The 18,383-nt window shown below is 42.4% G+C and overlaps 2 protein-coding genes across 15 annotated transcripts in view; one reads left to right on the top strand and one right to left on the bottom strand.

Annotated features, from left to right (window-relative positions):
* The window catches only part of S100PBP (S100P binding protein), a 32,172-nt gene extending 25,271 nt beyond the window's left edge, over nt 1-6,901 (bottom strand). For 4 of the 12 annotated variants that reach the window (XR_013827630.1, XM_079917017.1, XM_079917018.1 and 1 more), the window contains exons 1-3: nt 6,830-6,893; nt 3,820-3,887; nt 551-667 (exon numbers count right to left, since the gene is read on the bottom strand). The gene's annotated coding sequence lies outside the window, so the exon portion shown is untranslated. The other 8 variants (XM_079917024.1, XM_079917022.1, XM_079917021.1 and 5 more) reach the window with 8 other exon arrangements.
* A 266-nt stretch (nt 6,902-7,167) lies between these two features.
* The window catches only part of YARS1 (tyrosyl-tRNA synthetase 1), a 30,690-nt gene continuing 19,474 nt past the window's right edge, over nt 7,168-18,383 (top strand). For 2 of the 3 annotated variants that reach the window (XM_079931326.1, XM_079931325.1), the window contains exons 1-3: nt 7,168-7,350; nt 10,478-10,624; nt 10,761-10,936. In XM_079931326.1, coding sequence (XP_079787452.1) covers nt 7,294-7,350; nt 10,478-10,624; nt 10,761-10,936 — 380 coding nt within the window. In that variant the 5' untranslated portion in view covers nt 7,168-7,293. Of the gene's footprint in view, nt 7,351-10,417; nt 10,625-10,760; nt 10,937-18,383 lie in introns of all 3 variants that reach the window. The other variant, XM_079931327.1, reaches the window with a different exon arrangement.

Here is an 18,383-nt window from a genome sequence, read left to right as displayed (position 1 = left end):
TAAGATGACACAGTAATCTAGTTTGGTGAGAATGTGAGAAACAAGGATCCTCACACACTATCAGTGACAGTATAAGTCAGCACAATATTTTGTGGAGAGAAATTTGGCAACAGCATTTGACCCAGCAATTTCACTTCTGGAAATTTATCTTGCAGAAGTACCTGTACAAAGGCACACAGATACATTTACAAAGATGTTCAAAGCAGCATTATTCAAAACATCCAAGTATTGGAAACAACCTGAATGTCCATCACCAGAACTGTTCAGTAAAATCATGGTACACTCATGTTATAGAATACTTTACAATTATTTAAAAACACAATGAAGTGGATCTGTATATACTTTACAATTATTTAAAAACACAATGAAGTGGATCTGTATATACTATCATGGAATAATATCTATAACATACAAACAAAATAAATATGTATGTAAAATGTTTGGATTTTCACAGTTTACACTTTTTAGAAAGCAAACATGTATTACTTCTGAAAATGAAAAACAAAAAAAACTTTAAGCATACAATAAGATAAAGAATTGTCTTTCATACTGTGTGGAGCTGCTGGTGTGATCTCTGCCTTTGCCACGAGACCAAATGGAAAAAGGGTTCAGCTCCTGCTAGCTGTTCTTTTCAGGAGACTTGTCAAAATGATTGACTCCCACCTTCCTGCAGGCACAAAGAAAATTAGAGGATCTTCTCATCACTTTCAACTCTGCTAATTACAAAGTCAACTGCATTATGCTTTAAGGTGCTCCATCTATTAATTTTGATCTTGATTTTTTTTAAATACCACAAAGTTGGATTTCGAGTCAAGAACATCAAAGAAAAACCTTTAGAGGAAAAATTATGCAACTAAGGAACTAATTTTCCTCCTCCCAACAATACTTTCTTAAGAATATCATTTGCTCTAGTAAGATGAGTACTGTCTTGAGTCCAAAGACCTGGGTTGTTGTCCTGGTTCTGTCAATAACCAGCTGTGATAATTTGGGCAAGCCACTTAACCAGGGACTTGTTTCCTCATTTACAAAATAGGGAAGGGATGGAGAACAGGGATTAGGTGATGTCTAAGATTCCCCCAAGATCTAAAAGTTATTATTATGACCATATATATAAAAGCTATAATTATGACCATACATAATACATACGATATATGTATTATGACCATACATATATACATATATAATTATGACCATACATTTTCAATACATATATAAACACAAAGAACAGGTCTGGAAAAATACAATGCAAAACTGATGACTGTCATAACCTGCGGGGGAATCCTGAGAGGACAAGGGGAGACTTTAGTATTTTACTTTTTTACTTGAATATTTATATATTACTTGTATAATTAAAACCTAGTTCTTAAATAGCTAATGACGGACCTAATCTCTAATTATTTTCTAGATGGCAAAGGTGATAGAAAGCTGATATTTACATATCACATGTCAACAGCTAAGAAGCTATAAGAAACACTTAATCACCAAACTCAATAATTTGGAAAATTCTTGTAGCCTTTTAACTGTGAATTCTCCCCCACCCCACTTCCCTCCCTGAATTTTAGTTTTGGTTCATGCACTCTTTCAGGAAACATTTTCTGAGCTACTATCCTCACACAGCACTGAGCTAGATAATTTGTCTCTATAAGTTTTCTAAGAAATAAAGATATGATTTCCACCCTCAAGGAATGTATAATCTTCCTACAGAGACAACACTGAAAGTTACGTACCAATATGAGAAAATACAAAATGCTATGGACAATAAAGTACTATAGAAAGAGGGAATTCCCTGGTGGTCCAGTGGTTAGGACTCCATACTCTCACTGCCTAAGGCCCAGTTTCAATCCCTGGTCGGGAAACTAAGATACAACAAGCCGCGGGGCGGGGCGCAGCACAGCGGGGTGGAGCGGGGTGGGGGGAAGTACTAGAGAAAGTTAGAAGGAAATGGGAAGGATTATAGAATTTTAGAATTAGAAGGGACCTATGTAATGTATAGCATGGTGACTATAGTTAACAATAGTGTATTTTTTTATTTTAAAGTTGCTAAGAGAGATCTTAAAAGTTCTTATCATTAGAAAAAAAAATTCCTGTGTGAGGTAATGTATGTTAACTAAACTTATTGTGGCAACCATCTTGCATTATGTACATATATCAAATCACGTTGTATAACTTAAACTAATACAATGTTATATGGCAATTATATCTCAAAAAAACTGGGGGAAAAACAAGTTAAAGAAAAAGGCTTGTCCGGGCTTCCCTGGTGGCGCAGTGGTTGAGAGTCCGCCTGCCGATGCAGGGGGCGCGGGTTCGTGCCCCGGTCCGGGAAGATCCCATGTGCCACAGAGCGGCTGGGCCCGTGAGCCATGGCCGCTGAGCCTGCACGTCCGGAGCCTGTGCTCCGCAACGGGAGAGGCCATGACAGTGAGAGGCCCGCGTACCTCAAAAACAAACAAACAAAAAAAAAAAAAAAAAAAAAAAAAAGAAAAAGGCTTGTCCATCTTAGAGATGAGATGGGACAAAAAGGGAAGAAATATTAAGCACCTGTTATAAACTACGCACTGTGAGACACATTTTACAACTCTAACCCCTCAATATAACTCTATAACACAGATCTTATCAAAGAAACTAAGCTGTTATAATTAAACTTAAGAGTTGCCATGGCTTTTTATCTTATTTTACCAATATTTCAGCAATTGGGAGACAGTTCTAGGCACTGAAGCAGGTGTCTCTATGAAAAGTAATTTCTCTGCCCAGTGACTGGGTTATATTATAGAGTGAAGTTATTTCTTTAGGCAGCAGTAAGAAAAAAGTTTACTTTTGGAAAACTTTTTCTTTTACTTAACGAAGTTTGTGGGTGTCAAGCACAAGTATCACAGGCACAGGGGTTAAGCAGCCACATTTCCGAGAGAAGCTCTTTCTGAGCCACCACCCCCACTCTCCAACTCTTTCCAAAAGGTCTAGTCCTGGGAGTTCCCAGGCAGTCCAGTGGTTATGATTCCGCACTTCCACTGCAGGGGGCACGGGATCCCAAATGCAGCATGGTGCCGCCAAAAAGAAAAATGAAACAAACAAACAAAAGGTCTAGTCCAAGCACTTGCTTAATCAAATGAAGAGTTCAATACATTTTCACTTTTGGGAAACTAAAGTTCAGAGGCATTTAGTATACCAAGTATACAGAGCTAATATGCTAGAACAAGGATCCAAACCCAAGTCTAATGCCAAAGACAATGTTTTTTCTTGTTTTTTTCTACCACCCTTGTGATAGACTTGCCCTGGATCAGTAAGCAAATGGCAGAGCCTTCTACATTCAGTACACTCTCTAATATACTACGAAGGATGCAGACATCAAAGAGGGCTTTTGGTCCCTTGGCAAAAATAATTTAAGCCACCTTATTTTGCACAGGCTTCCCTTGATTTCCTAAGTGGAATGGAATAACATGAGAAATAACTGTGAATGTGGCCAAACCTCATTGGAAGAAAAACATCACTACTTGCAAACTTTACTGTGCACACAAAGGACCACTATTCTTCATAACCACTGAAAGCATCAATTCCTATGCCACATGACATCCACAGGCACAGAGCTGGCTCTTCTGAGCTTCTCTCATAGAATGTTCCAATAGGTCTAGGAGCAAAAGCATGCAGAATACCATATACGTATAACATTTAACTTTCACAAATCATTCTCTTCACAATTTTATTTCCTCATTTTAAAAAATACTTTTTATTATAATTTAAAACATATACAAAAACAGCGTAATAGTATAATGAATTCCCACATACGCATCATACAGCTCCAACAACTATCGACCCATAACTAACCTTGCCCCATCCACTTCCCCCTTTACCAGATTATTTTGAAGCAAGTCCCAGGAATCACATCATTTCATCTGTAAATAACAAGAATTCCTCATCATAAAATATCCAGTTCATATTTCCAGCTATTTTATAAATGTCATATTTTTTAAGATAAAAAAAAACCAGTATCCAAATAAAGGCCATATATTGCAATCGGCTGATAGGTCTTGTGAGTTTTTTAATCTACAGATTCCCATCTTTTTTTTCTTACAATTTATTTGTTAAACAATAACATAAATTGTGTATGGATACATATATATACATCATTAAATAGAAATAAGGAACACCAAGTTCAGGATAGTGACTACCTCTGGTGGTGGGGAGGGAAGAGGAATGGCAAGGGGGTGTGAGTAGGTTCAATTCTATCTGTAATGTTTTATTTCTTTAAAAAACATTAATAAGAAAAGACCTAAAACAATAAAGCTAGGTGGTGGGTATAACAGTATTCGTTATTGTTACATGGTATAACTATAATTTTTATATGCTTGAAATATTTAATAATAAAAACATTTTAAAATTAAGAAGTCAGTGGGGAAAGATACAATGATTATATTCTGAAGTTTCAAATGTCCTCCCTTGTAAAATAGGGACCATCACAGTACCTACCTCATAAGGCTGTTGCAAGAATTAATGAGATCATGAACATCAAAGTACTTAGCATACTACAGGCACAACGTAAAAGTTAAATTAGTAGTGGCTGGTTATTATTTTACCCCACCATCATCATCTCCCTGACCCCTGAAGAGTCAGTCAGTCTTAAGATAAGCACAGTAATGGTAGGAAAAGATTGTTAAACCGATAGGAAACTTCCCCTGGTCCCTGCTTGTTAAGAAATTATTCAGTATGCTCTAATCCCTTCTAATTTAACCCAGCATCTTGTCAACCACACTGTCACAATAAATTGGTTAAAGATGAGGCCGTATGGACATTTGAAATATCAGGCAAATTCTGCAAATTAACGGTCACTGAAGTGAGACACTGGACTAAAATTCAGAGACCTCTGTATTTCACTTGAAGTCTCTGAACCTCAATACAGATGAGAACACCATTCTGAAAAATGGGGGATAATTAGTCACTGTTAACTTCAAACACAGATTATCATGAGGATCAAATGAGGGGATGTTTATGAAAGCATTCTAAAAGCCTTATACTAATGAAAGTTGATATTTAATAAATCTGCAAGGGAGGAAAAATAATCCCGGATAAAACTGAAGTTCTAAAGTGAAGTTCCACAAGACAGCCTTAGTACTTCCCTGTCTGCCATTCCACCATCACCTGCCTTTCTTGGCACTTGCTTTGTAGTGATCTGAAATATGAGGATCTCCTTATTTTTAAAGGAAAAATATTTTCACCATCTCCCAAGTCTATCTCTTAATTCTCTGCTCCCCATCCCTTCTGTGACCCTATTCTGTCCTTCCATGTCTCTCTCACCTGTCCACCCCCCTCTTCACACTTCAGTTTACCACCCCCTCCCTCTGTTCTCTAACCTCCTGGTTGCAACTTCAGAAACTGGCTCCCTTTCTATTTTTATCGTACCTAAGAAAACCTACTGCCTTAAAGCACAAAGCCTTATTTTATTAAGGCCACGAAAACTGCAACACCAGACACAACCCCACATCCCTCTTTCAAGGCTCTAAAGCCAAGACCATTACCAAGCTGGATCTGACAGGTATGGCCAAGGGAAAGGATTATTTCCAAGAGACCGGACTTCCCCAATGACCTTTAATTTCCAACCTTTCCTACATGCAATACATGTGAGACATACAGCACTAAAGGCACTCAGTAGGCTTTATCACTCCATAAAACGGCCATAAAGTTTAATCAAAATCAAACTGAACTGAAATTATCTGAGAATTCTGCAATGCCCTTTGCCGTAAACACTGCAGGACAGAAAAACGACCCAGGACTGGAAATCTCTGCTTGAGGTAACGTTTCGCTTAGATAAGGGTGCCAGGACATCATCCCACATGGGCATAAAGACAAAATACTTCCCAGCTGCAGCAACAGGTTTCTTTTTAAAAAGAAAATGTCTTTTAAATGATTTAGATAGGTTTGCTAAAGCTCGAAGCCTCTAACAAATCCACAGGAAACGAGGTCAAGTTGGGGCAGCAGGAACGCAACTCAATCACTTCCTCTCCGGGGCCCACCCTGCAGTGCCAACTGCCCGCCCTCCAGCCCAGGAAGGAACCGGTGCCGCCTCCAGTCCTACAGCGCTAGGAGGAAGGGGAATCGCAGTTCACCCTTCGTAGGATACGGCTTGTCCGCCCCCAGCTCTCCCTCAGAAGCGCTGCGACACTGCATCGCCCTCGGGGCTGGGCCTTCGCACTTCCCGCCTCCGGCTCCCCTCCTCCCAAAAGACCAAGAGTTCCCGCCTCCCGGGAAAGGCGGGAGAAGCGCGGAGCTTGCTGCCCACCCCTCCCCCAGCAGGAGCAAAAGCGGCCCGCCAGCAGGCCAGCGCAGTGCACCCTCACCCTGCGATGGCTGCCCACCCCACACCTCAGCTGGACCCGGGCCTCCGCTCCCCCCTGGGGCGGCTCAGCCTCTCCACCCCCCAGCCCCCCGCTCGCAAGGCGCGGCCAGAAAGACCGCGATCTTCTGCCTACCGACACCCTCCCGGCCCCGTGGGGTAGAGGGCAGAAGCACTCCCTCCATCTCCACCTCCAGCCCCCCCGCCCCCCCGGGTAGGGAGAACGGACCTCACTCCCCCTCTCGGGTAACCAGACGGCCTCCCTTTGCCTCGGCAGGGTGAGGGGCATCTATCGCCCGCCGACGTGGAGGTGGGGGGCAGAGACACTCCCCCCCCCCCCACCGCCATCACCTCAGAAACGACAACAAGCCCTTCTCCCGCCAGGGTGAGGGCCTCTCAACCCCTCAACGGGGCGGACGGCTTGCGCGGCCCTCTGGAGAAGCAACAGGCGACCCCATCCCCCTCCCAGCCGAGGAACGCCGACCCCCTCGTCCCTCAGCTGTTCACCTCCAGAAGCCGGGCCCAAGCCTAGGTGAACGACTGCACCTCACTCCGCCCCCTGCGCCATTTTATCGCCCCCTCCCCGACCTCCCCCACCGCGAGGCTGCCGGGCCAGCGCCAGGGGGAGGGCAAACAGGCAGTGATTGGCAGGAAACCGCCCCGCCTCTCAGAAGGTTGTGCCCCGCGCAGGCGCCGCAGCTCCGCCCTCCGCACCGCTTACCCCACCTACTGGCTCCACCCCTTTTCGTCTCATCGACCGGCTCGACTTTTCGCTGCTCCTGACTCTTTCCTGGCTGCTGGTAGGAGGACAAGGGTCCAGGCCGAGCAAGCCGAGCGACGAGTTCAGCTGATGCAACCTAACTGGACCTGCGTGACAGTTCCCGGCACGCGGCGGCGGCGGCGGCGGCGGCGGCGACCGAGAAAGGGGCGCGAGTGCTGGGCTCAGGGCGGGAGACGGAGGGGACAGAGCCATGGGGGACGCTCTGAGCCCTGAAGAGAAGCTGCACCTTATCACCCGGAACCTGCAGGTTGGGCCTCGGGGTTGGAAGTGCGCCGTTGGGGACTGGGGGCCGGAGGTCCAGTGATCCTGAGCCCCGCTACGGGGTCATAAGTGTGTGAGGCCGGGGACTCCGCGCCGAGGCCGCCCTGAGAGAGATTGCAGTCCTCACTGCCCGTCGGTCAGTCCCACAGAAATCACAGTAGGCTCACCTCCAGTGTGCAGTTACTTGTGTTGAGCCAGGCTTCGAATCCAGGGCTCCCACCCCACCCACCCCATTATGTGCCAGGCGCGGTGCTAGGCGCTCTGGGATACGTCGGGCGGACCCTGCCCTCCCAGAGCATGTCTGGAGGAAATCAGACGTTTAAAATGACCCATAATCCAAACATTTAATTACAGTCGAAACAAGTACTGGAAGGTACATTACGCGGAGATCTTTCTTGAAAGGAAGTTTCGGGGGAGGGCCGGGGGCAGTGTCAGGGAAAGCTGAGGAAGTGACCTCTAAACTGCGCCCTGAAGGATGCGGATCACTTCTTCACTCCACATGTGTTCCTGCTGGTTCCAGGCACTGAAGGAGTAGAAGTTAACCAGAATACTGGGGGCTAAAAACGTGTCAGGTAGAAGGAACCCAGGTCAAGATCCAGAGGGAAGAAAGAACCCTGTGGTTCAGAGAGAAGGCTAACTTGGCTGGAGTAGAGGAAGCAAAATGCAGACCAAGCACTAGGAAATATTTATGTTGCTCATTCCCTTGACTCAGGCCTCTACTGTCACGCTGCCTGGAAGGCCTTTCTTGGCCACGTTATTTAAATAACAAACCGCTGCCACCAGAACTGCCACATCCCTTGCTCTGCCTTTTGTTGTTTCTCCATAGAACTTACCACTATCTGACATCCTATACATTTTACGTGTTTGTTTAGGAGGCACAGGCAGGGACCACGTCATGAAGGCCTTGTAAGCTATGTTTAACACTGGGGTTTTAGAAAGGGCAGTGGTTACATTAGTTGGGCCACAGCTTGCTTTTCTCTTTTTATGAGATACAAGTAACATATCATAAAATCCACCCTTTTAAAGTGTGCAATTCAGTGGTTTGGTTTTGTTTTGTTTTGTTTTTTTGCGGTACACGGGCCTCTCACTGTTGTGGCCTCTCCTGCTGCGGAGCACAGGCTCCAGACGCGCAGGCCCAGCGGCCATGGCCCACGGGCCCAGCCACTCCACGGCATGTGGGATCCTCCCGGACTGGGGCACGAACCCATGTACCCTGCATCGGCAGGCGGACTCACAACCACTGTGCCACCGGGGAAGCCCAATTCAGTGGGTTTTGATGTAGCAACAGGGTTGTTCAATTATCACCATTATTTAATTCCAGAACATTTTCATCATCAAAAATAACCTGTACCCATTAGCAATCACTGACCATTCCTCCCATCTCCCCAGCCCTAGGGAAACATGAATCTGCTTTCTGTCTCTAATTTGCCTGTTCTAAACATTTCATATAAATGGAATCATAATATGTGGCCTTTTGTGTCTGGCTTATTTCACTTAGCATAATGTTTTCAAGTTTCATCCATGTTGCACTTATCAGAACTCTATTCCTTATGACGGCTGAATAATATTCCATTATATGAATATACTACATTTTGTTTCTGCATTTGTCAGTTGATGGACATTTGGGTTATTTTCACTCATAATTTGATCTTAACCAGAGATTCTTGCATGCTTCCCTTTAGGCAGATCCTTTGTTTCCTAACCTCTCTCCATAAAATAAAGAGAGGTTGGGAAGAAATGGCACACAAAGCTAGTGGCATTGACTTACTCAGGTTTTAAAGGGTAAGTGATATGACCTTTCCTTGAGTAGTGAAAACTCTCCAAGTATCCAAATAGTCAGCGGCTCAGAGGATCAGCCTCCAGCTGGCTTGGAACACAAGATTTTAACAAATCCTACTAATAGGTGATTCAAACCAGCAAAACAATTTTTGTCTTTCATGGCTTCCAACAGCCCCCCACAAACCGTCACCTGAAGAAACACTAAAATCTCTTATCAGCAGCATACTAGCCTATTAGGATTTTTCCAATATTGTCTTAGGGCAAAAGGAAATTATTATTAAAGTATTTAAATAGGTGAATGAGTTAATCAAACTTTGGTTTTTAAAGACCTCTCTGGCTTCCTTTTGGGACATGGATTGGAGAGAACAAGAATAGATATGGGAGACCTGTTAAGAGGCTATTACGGTTATCTTGGTGTGATCTCTAATGATGGCCAAGGCTAGGTTGGTGGTGTAGAGGCGGAAAGAAGTAGGAGGACCTAAGAGCTGTTTCAGAGTAACTTATGCAACTCAGTGAATGATAGTACCATTTATTGCACTGGGGTGAAACTAAGTGAAAAAGATGGTTGGGGAGTGAGGTAAGAAGGTGAAAGCATGAGTTTAATTTTGCACGTGTTGTGTTTGAATTAACTGGGTTGATAACAAGTACATGTATATAGGTGTGAGCAGGAGATTTGGTAGTTACTAGCTCATAAGTAGTAATTGAAGCAACTGAAGAGGATTAGTTAGGGAGAATGTAGAGTAAGAAGAGAAGAGATAGGGCCCCAAGGATTGCTATTATTTAAATGATTAGGAAGAAGAACAGCTGCAAAGAAAATTGAGTCCCAGCAGCCAGAAAAGTAGGAGGAAAACTAAGACAGTAAAATAGAGAAAACCAAAAGAGGAGATTGTTTCGGGGGGAGTGAGGACTAAAAAGTATTCACTGAATTTAGCAACACGGAGGCCATCTGTGATCTTAGCAAGAGCATTTTCAGTGGTGTGATGCTGTGTAGAATTCAGACTAGAAGGGGAGATAAGGAATGGAGAGCAGAATAAGAGACACCTTTCAAGAAATTGGCTGTGAAAGGAAGGAGCATGAGCTAAAAGTAGACGGAGGGGAAGATACGGTTAGAGACATGCTCCATTCCCCTAACATCAGTGTCTGCACTGGAGTGGTACTGGCAAGAGCACCGGCTTCATTTGGCTGTCACTCAGCACTGAGAGCCTGGCTAGACCTCCCTGCTGGCTCTGAGCCTGGACCCTCAGTGAAACATACCTTTGTTTTCCTTGTCACAGGGTAAAGGATGAGCAAGGTGGGGCACTGGCATTAAACCAGCTCTTCTGCTTCCACAACAGGAGGTTCTCGGGGAAGAGAAGGTGAAGGAGATACTGAAGGAGCGGGAACTTAAAGTTTACTGGGGGACAGCAACCACAGGCAAACCACATGTGGCTTACTTTGTGCCTATGTCTAAGATCGCGGACTTCCTGAAAGCAGGATGTGAGGTAAGAACTAATGTTATAAAGCAAGCAGTTGCCCTTGGGCAATGGCCAAAAGAGAGACTTAACAAGACTTACCTCACTTGTTTGGAGGTACTTGGACGAATTCACATTTTGATGGCCCCTTATCTCTTATGCCCAGGTAACAATTCTGTTTGCGGATCTTCACGCGTACCTGGATAACATGAAGGCCCCATGGGAACTTCTAGAACTCCGAACCAGCTATTATGAGAATGTGATCAAGGCAATGCTGGAGAGCATTGGGGTACCCTTGGAGAAGCTCAGGTTCATCAAAGGCACTGATTACCAGCTCAGCAAGTAAGTGCTCAGTCATCCACCCTCCTTGTGGCTCTGGTGCTCCTAGCTAGTTACAGGCCTGGGGAGTCAAGGATTAGAAGTTGTTGGGCTCTACCTGTTAAGAACCATTAAAAATTGTATACACTTTGTCCTTTTAATTCATCCATCAAAAATCTACTGACTAGTAAATGCCTCGGTACCATACTGTTTGCTGGAAATATAAGTGTAACCACAACAAAGTCCTTGGCCTTGCAGACCTCACAGCATATGGGAGAGTGGTGAAAAACTCAGTCTCATTTTCTCCTTCCAGCCTCAGCAAATAATGATAAAAGAAATGTGAAAGAAAAATTTATATTTGTAACATTAACATACATATAATTTTATGTCCTAATTTTTTAATGTACAGTTTCCTAAGTAACTGCCGCCCACTCCCCCTATCCCCTGCCCGCTGCCTCATAGTTTCCACATTCTTTAATTTTTTTAACCTCTCAAATAAGCCATGTATCACTCTAATGGCCGCTTTTGCATTTAAACCCTTAGAACAACTTTTTAAGGTAAGCATTGTTCTATCCTATTTCACAGATAAGGAAATAGATTCAGATTTAACTTTCCCAAGTTCATGCAGCCAGTAAGTAAAAGGACCATCATGTGAACCCAGATCTTGCTTACAAGTTGATTTCTTTTTTTACTTCATCTAACTTAACTTTCTTTACATTCCCCACTGTTGGACATTTAGAGTTTTAAATAAAGCATATACCTCAGAGATATTGCAGGTTTGGTTCTAAACCACCTCAATAAAGTACATATCACAATAAAGCGGGTCATATGAATATTTTGATTTCCCAGTGCATATAAAAGTTATGTTTACACTATACTGTAGTCTGTTAAGTGTGCAGTAGCATTATGTCTAAAAAAAAAAAATGTGTGTGCCTTAATTTAAAAATACTTTGTCATGGGCTTACCTTTTGGCATAGTGGTTCGGAATCCACCTGCCAATGCAGGGGACATGGGTTTGAGCCCTGGTCCGGGAAGATCCCACCTGCCGTGGAGCAACTAAGCCCATGCGCCACAATTACTGAGCCTGTGCTCTAGAGCCCACGAGCCACAACTACTGAACCTGCGCACGAAGAGCCTGTGCTCCGCAAAAAGAGAAGCCACTGCAATGAGAAGCCCATGCACCGCAATGAAGAGTGGCCCCCGCTTGCCGCAATTAGAGAAAAGCCCGCATGCAACAAAAAAGACCTAACACAGCCAAAAATAAAATAAATTTTAAAAATAGATTAATTAAAAAATAAAAACACTTTGTTGTTAAAAAAATGCTGACCATCATCTGAGCCTTCAGCAAGTCATAATCTTTTTGCTGGTGGAGGGTCTTGCCTTGGTGTTGATGACTGCTGACTGATCAGGGTGATGGTTATTGAAGGTTGGGGTGGCCGTGGCGGTTTTTTAAAATAAGACAACAGTGGAGTTTGTCACATCAATTGACTCTTTCACAAACAATTTCTCTATAACTTGCAATACATTTTCACAGCATTCTACCCTCAGTAGAACTTCTTTGAAAATTGGAGTCAATCCTCTCAAACCCTGCCACTGCTTTATCAACTAAGTTTATGTAATCTTCTAAGTCTTTTGTTGTCATTTCAACAGTCTTCATAGTATCTTTTTAAAATTTTATTTATTTTTTTATATAGCAGGTTCTTGTTAGTTATCCATTTCATACATATTAGTGTATACATGTCAATCCCAATCTCCCAATGCATCCCACCACCCCCCACCACCACCACTTTCCCCCCTTGGTGTCGATATGTTTGTTCTCTACACTTCATAGCAACTTCACCAGGAGTAGTTTCCATATCAAGAAACCACTTTCTCCTCTCATCCGTAAGAAGCAACTCCTCATCCGTTTAAGTTTTATCATGAAATTGCAGCAATTCAGGCTCCACTTGTAGTTCTAGTTCTCTTGCTGTTTCCACCACATCTGCAGTTACTTCAGGCACTGAAGTTTTGAACCCCTCAATTTCACCCCTGAAGGTTGGAATCAACTTCCAAATCCTGTTCATGTTGATGTTTTGACTCCTTCCCATGAATCACAAATGTTTTTAATGACATCTAGAATGGTGAATCCTTTCCAGAAGGTTTTCAATTTACTTTTCCCAGATCCATCAGAGGAATAGCTGTCTAGAATGGTGAATCCTTTCCAGAAGGTTTTCAATTTACTTTTCCCAGATCCATCAGAGGAATAACTGTCTATGACAGCTATAGCCTTACGAAATGTATTTCTAAAATAATGACACTTAAAAGTCGAAATTACTCTTTGATCCACAGGCTGCAGGATGGATGTTGTGTTAACAGGCATGAAAACAACATTAATGTCATTGTGCATCTCTGTCAGAGCTCTTGGGTGACCAGATGCATTGTCAATGAGCAGTAATGTTTTGAAAAGAAACTTTTTCTGAGTAGTAAGTCTCAATGGTGGGCTTAAAATATTCAGTAAACCATGTTATAAACAAATGTGCTGTCACCTAGGCTTTGTTGTTCCATGTATACATCACAGGCAGAGTAGATTTAGCATAATTCTTAAGGGCCCTAGGATTTTTGGAATGATGAATGAGCACTGGCTTCAAGTTAAAGTTACCAGCTATATTTGCCCCTAACAGCCTGTCCTTGAAGCTTTGAAGCCAGGCACTGACTTCTCTCTTGCTATGAAAGTACTAGGTGGCATCTTCTTCCAATATAAGGTGGTTTCGTCTTCATTGAAAATCTGTTGTTTAGTGGAGCCACCTTCATTAATTATTTTACCTAGATCTTCCAGGTGACTTGCTACAGCTTCTACATCAGCACCTGCTTCTTCACCTTGCACTTTTATGTTATGGAGATGGCTTCTTTCCGTAAACCTCATGAAGTCTGAAGCTCGCAAAACTATTGATTTCACTATGGCAAAAAATTTCAGCTTGTTGAAGGCTCAGATGATGGTTAGTGTTTTTTAACATTTATTAATTAAGGTATTAGATTTTTTTAAATAAGGTATTACATTTTAAATAAGGTATTACATTTTTTTAGGCATAATGCTATTGCAAACTTAATAGACTACAGTATAGTGTAAACATAACTTGTATATGCACTGGGAAACCAAAAATCTGTGTGACTCACTTTATTACAATATTCATTTCCTTGCAGTTGTCTGAAACTGAACCCACAATATCCCCAAGGTATGCCTACAATATGAAAGATCACTGATCACAGATCACCATAACAAATATAATAATAATGAAAAAGTTTGAAATATTTAAGTTACCAAAATGCGACACAGAGACATGAAGTGAGCAAACACTGTTGGAAAAATGGCGCCGATAGACTTGCTTGATGAAAGGAGTTTGCCACAAACCTTAAATTTTTAACAAACACAGTATTTGCAAGGCACAATAAAGTGAAGTGCAGTAAAACCGAGGTCTGCCTCTACTAAGAAATTCACCCAGAATACAGCCCAGAGAGATGGACAGAAAAACTGTAAGCATGGTTGAGATGTGGATAAGAACTTTTGTTTCCAACAATCTGGCAGACTAGGTACTCTGACCAACCTTCCTGCTGAAAAACATTTTTTTAAATTTATTTATTTAATTTATTTATTTTTGGCTGTGTTGGGTCTTCGTTGCTGTGCACGGGCTTTCTCTAGTTGCAGCGAGTGGGGGCTACTCTTTTGTTGCGGTTCACAAGCTTCTCATGGCGGTGGCTTCTCTTGTTGCAGAGCATGGGCTCTAGGCGCATGGGCTTCAGTAGTTGTGGCTCCCAGGCTCAGTAGTTGTGGCTCATGGGCTCTAGAGCGCAGGCTCAGTAGTTGTGGCGTACAGGTTTAGTTGCTCTGTGGCATGTGGGATCTTCCTGGACCAGGGCTCGAACCCACGTCCCCTGCATTGGCAGGTGGATTCTTAACCACCACGCCACCAGGGAGACCCTGAAAAGCATTTTTAAAATGCTGCATAAGGGACTTCCCTGGTGGTCCAGTAGTTAAGAATCCACGTTCCAATGCAGGAGACGAGGGTTCAATCCCTGGCTGGGGAACTAAGATCCCATATGCTGCAGGGCAACTAAGCCTGCCGGCACTTTAGAGCCTGCATGCTGCAACTACTGAGCCCGCTCCCTATGGAGCCTGCATGCACTCCACAACTAAAGAGAAGCTGGCGTGCTGCAGCTAAGACCTGATGCAGCCAAATAAATTAAAAAAAAAATGCTGGATAAAATATTTTTAAAGTTTCCTAGATGCTTCAAATAAATGAATTGGCAAATTAGTCAAGAATACTCAGTGGCGGGCTTCCCTGGTGGCACAGTGGTTAAAAATCCTCTTGCCAGTGCAGGGGACACGGGTTCAAGCCCTGGTCTGGGAAGATCCCACATGCCACGGAGTAACAAAGCCTGTGCGCCACAACTACTGAGCCTGTGCTCTAGAGCCAGTGAGCCACAACTACTGAAGCCCGTGTGCCTAGAGCCCGTGCTCCACATCAAGGAAGCCACCACAACGAGAAGCCTGCTCACCGCAATGAAGAGTAGCCCCCACTCGCTGCAACTAGAGAAAGCCCGCGCACAGCAACAAAGACCAAACTCAGCCAAAAATAAATAAATTTGTTTATTTTTTTTTAAAAAAGAATACTCAGTGTCCAGAAACCAAGTGAAAGTGGAAATACAAAGAGATTTGTATTTCAGTTAATCTAAGATGCTTTCAAAAATACTGCTAATTAGAGACTTCCCTGGCAGTCTAGCAGTTAAGACTCTGCACTTCCACTGCAGGGGGCACGGGTTCAATCCCTGTCAGGGAACTAAGATTCTACATGCCATGTGGCACAGCCAAAAAAATAAAATAAAAACAACAAAAAAAAGCATTGCTAATTAATCTATGACATGCCTTTATTTTAAAAAGTCACCTAGATTTCAGAGATGCTAAATGTTTAAAAAAATGTGTCTTAGAATCTGTAAAATACAAGAACACTTAAGACTACATGTACCTTGAGGGAGCTGGTTGAATTGTATGTGCTTGAATTTTGATTTTTGTGGCCTCACAGACCACAATGGGGAAAAAAAAAAAAGGAAAAGATAAAACTAGAGTACTAGGCCAAAAGGTCCAATATTTGAGTAATAAGTGTTCCAGAAAAGAGAACAAAGAGTCAGAGGGAAGGAAATGAAGTACTAATTTAAGGACAATTAAAGGACATGAGTTTCCAGATTGAAAGGACCTGTTGAGTGCCTAATAAAATGAATGAAAATAAACCCACACTAAAGTACATTGTCTTGGGACTTCCCTGGTGGTCCAGTAGTTAGGACTGTGCACTTCCACTGCAGGGGACACAGGTTCAGTCCCTGGTCTGCGAACTAAGATCCCACATGAAAAATAAATCAATCAATTAATAAATAAAGTGAATTATCTTGACATTTTAAAGCACTGGGGACAAAAAAAAAAGTATTATACAAACTTCCAAAGGGACAAAAGAAGTCACATACAAAATGTCAGGAATCATGATGGTTTTGCGTTTCTCCAAAGGAATAGTGAAAGCTAAAAGGGGTTGAAGCAAAACCTTTAAAATTCTGAAGGAGAGGAATTTCCAACCTAAAAATCTGTACCCACCCAAACTACCTTTCAAGTGTAGTGATAAAATATCTGAAAATATTTATTGAAAAAAAATTATTTTCATGTTTTTGTTGGCTATTTGTGTTTCCTTTTCTGTTAATCAAGTATCTATGCAAGTGTTTTGGCCCATTTTTTAACTTTTTTTTTAAGAGTTCCTTGTGTGTTCTATATACCAAGTCCTTTTTCATTTATATAGCATGAGTATAGAGAATTAACTACTGGAACAGAATAAAGAGTTCAGAAATAGATCCTCACAAATATGGAAGCCTGATATATGCCAGAGCTGGCATTGCAGGTCAGCAGAGCAAGAATAAACTTTTTAAGAAAAAATGGTGCAGACACAATTGGTTATCCACATAGGGAAAAAGATGATCCCTTCATTCCAAGTAGATTAAAATTTTAATTGTAAAGGCCAAACTACAAAACATATAAAAGACAATGTATAGGGCTTCCCTGGTGGCACAGTGGTTGGGGGTCCACCTGCCAATGCAGGGGACGCGGGTTCGTGCCCCAGTCCGGGAGGATCCCGCATGCCGCGGAGCGGCTGGGCCCGCGGGCCGTGGCCCCTGGGCCTGTGCGTCCGGAGCCTGTGCTCCGCGGCGGAAGCGGGGGCCGCAACAGTGAGAGGCCCACGTACTGCAAAAAAACAAAAAAGACAATGTATAAAGCTGTCCTATGATTGCAGGTCAGGGAAAATTAAACCAGACACACCAAAAGCACAAATCACAGGAAAAGATAGATGAATTTACCTTCATTACAGTTAAGACCTTCAGTACATCAAAAGTAAGATAAAGTAAAAAGACAAGCCACCAACTGGGAGAAGATGTTTATAACATATATAACTGACAAAGGAGTAATGTCCAGTATTATATGTCAAAAACTGCAAAATCAGTTGTCAAAAATGAATCAATCCAGTGGGAAAAACTTAAATAGGCATTTCACAGAAGAAACCAAACAATGAGTACATTTGCTTAACCCCCTTGGTTATTATTCAAAGAAATACAGGTTAAAATTACAGTGAGAAACCATTCCTGCTTACCAAATTGGCAAAATTTAAAATAGTGAGAGTATTAACTAATAAAATTGATTAAAAGCCGCTCTGTAAAATAGTTTGACATTATCTTGAACTGAAGTTCAAGATGCAAATTCCCTATGATCCAGAAATTCTACTCCTAAGCATATATAAAGGAACTTGCACATGTACACCAGGATACACATATGAGAATATTTATAGCACATTGTTTAGAGATACAAACATAGTATAAAACAGGAAAGAAATACAAAAGTTCAGGCTCGTGTTTGGTTACTCTGGAGAAGGAAGAAATGGGATTGTGGAGGGGTGCACAGGAGCTTTACAAGTGTAGGTCCCTTTTCTTAAACTGAGTGATGGGTATTCTAAATATTGTTCATTATTCCTTACATGTGTTTAAGTTAAAAGAAATAAAAAAAGACAAGGAAGATAGACTGAAGAAATTCTGATGTTTATTTAATAGGCATTCCAGAAGAAGAGAGTAGAGGGGAATGGCAGAGAAGCCCTATTTCAAGAGATAAGCAAAGAAAAAGATTAAATTAAAGCCATCTTCAAAAAGGAAAAATAAAAAAAATAAAGTAGTAGTTATTTTTTAAAAGAATATCCTTTTTTCTGGCTGTGCCACATGGCATGCGGGATCTTAGTTCCCCAACCAGGGATCAAACCCGGGCCCCCTGCAGTGGAAGCTCGGAGTCTTAACCACTGGACCGCCATCGAAGTCCCGATAAAGTCATATTTTAAAGGAGAGGATGGACTGCTCACGTTTTAGAAATTACCAGGCAGTATGCTCTCTGAATGTCTTAAGATTGAGAGAGTAAATT

Source organism: Stenella coeruleoalba, assembly GCF_951394435.1.
Source record: "Stenella coeruleoalba genome assembly, chromosome: 1".
NCBI classification, from domain to species: domain Eukaryota; kingdom Metazoa; phylum Chordata; class Mammalia; order Artiodactyla; family Delphinidae; genus Stenella; species Stenella coeruleoalba.
Note: the sequence above shows the minus strand (reverse complement) of the source record. Positions and strands in the feature narration are given on the sequence as shown.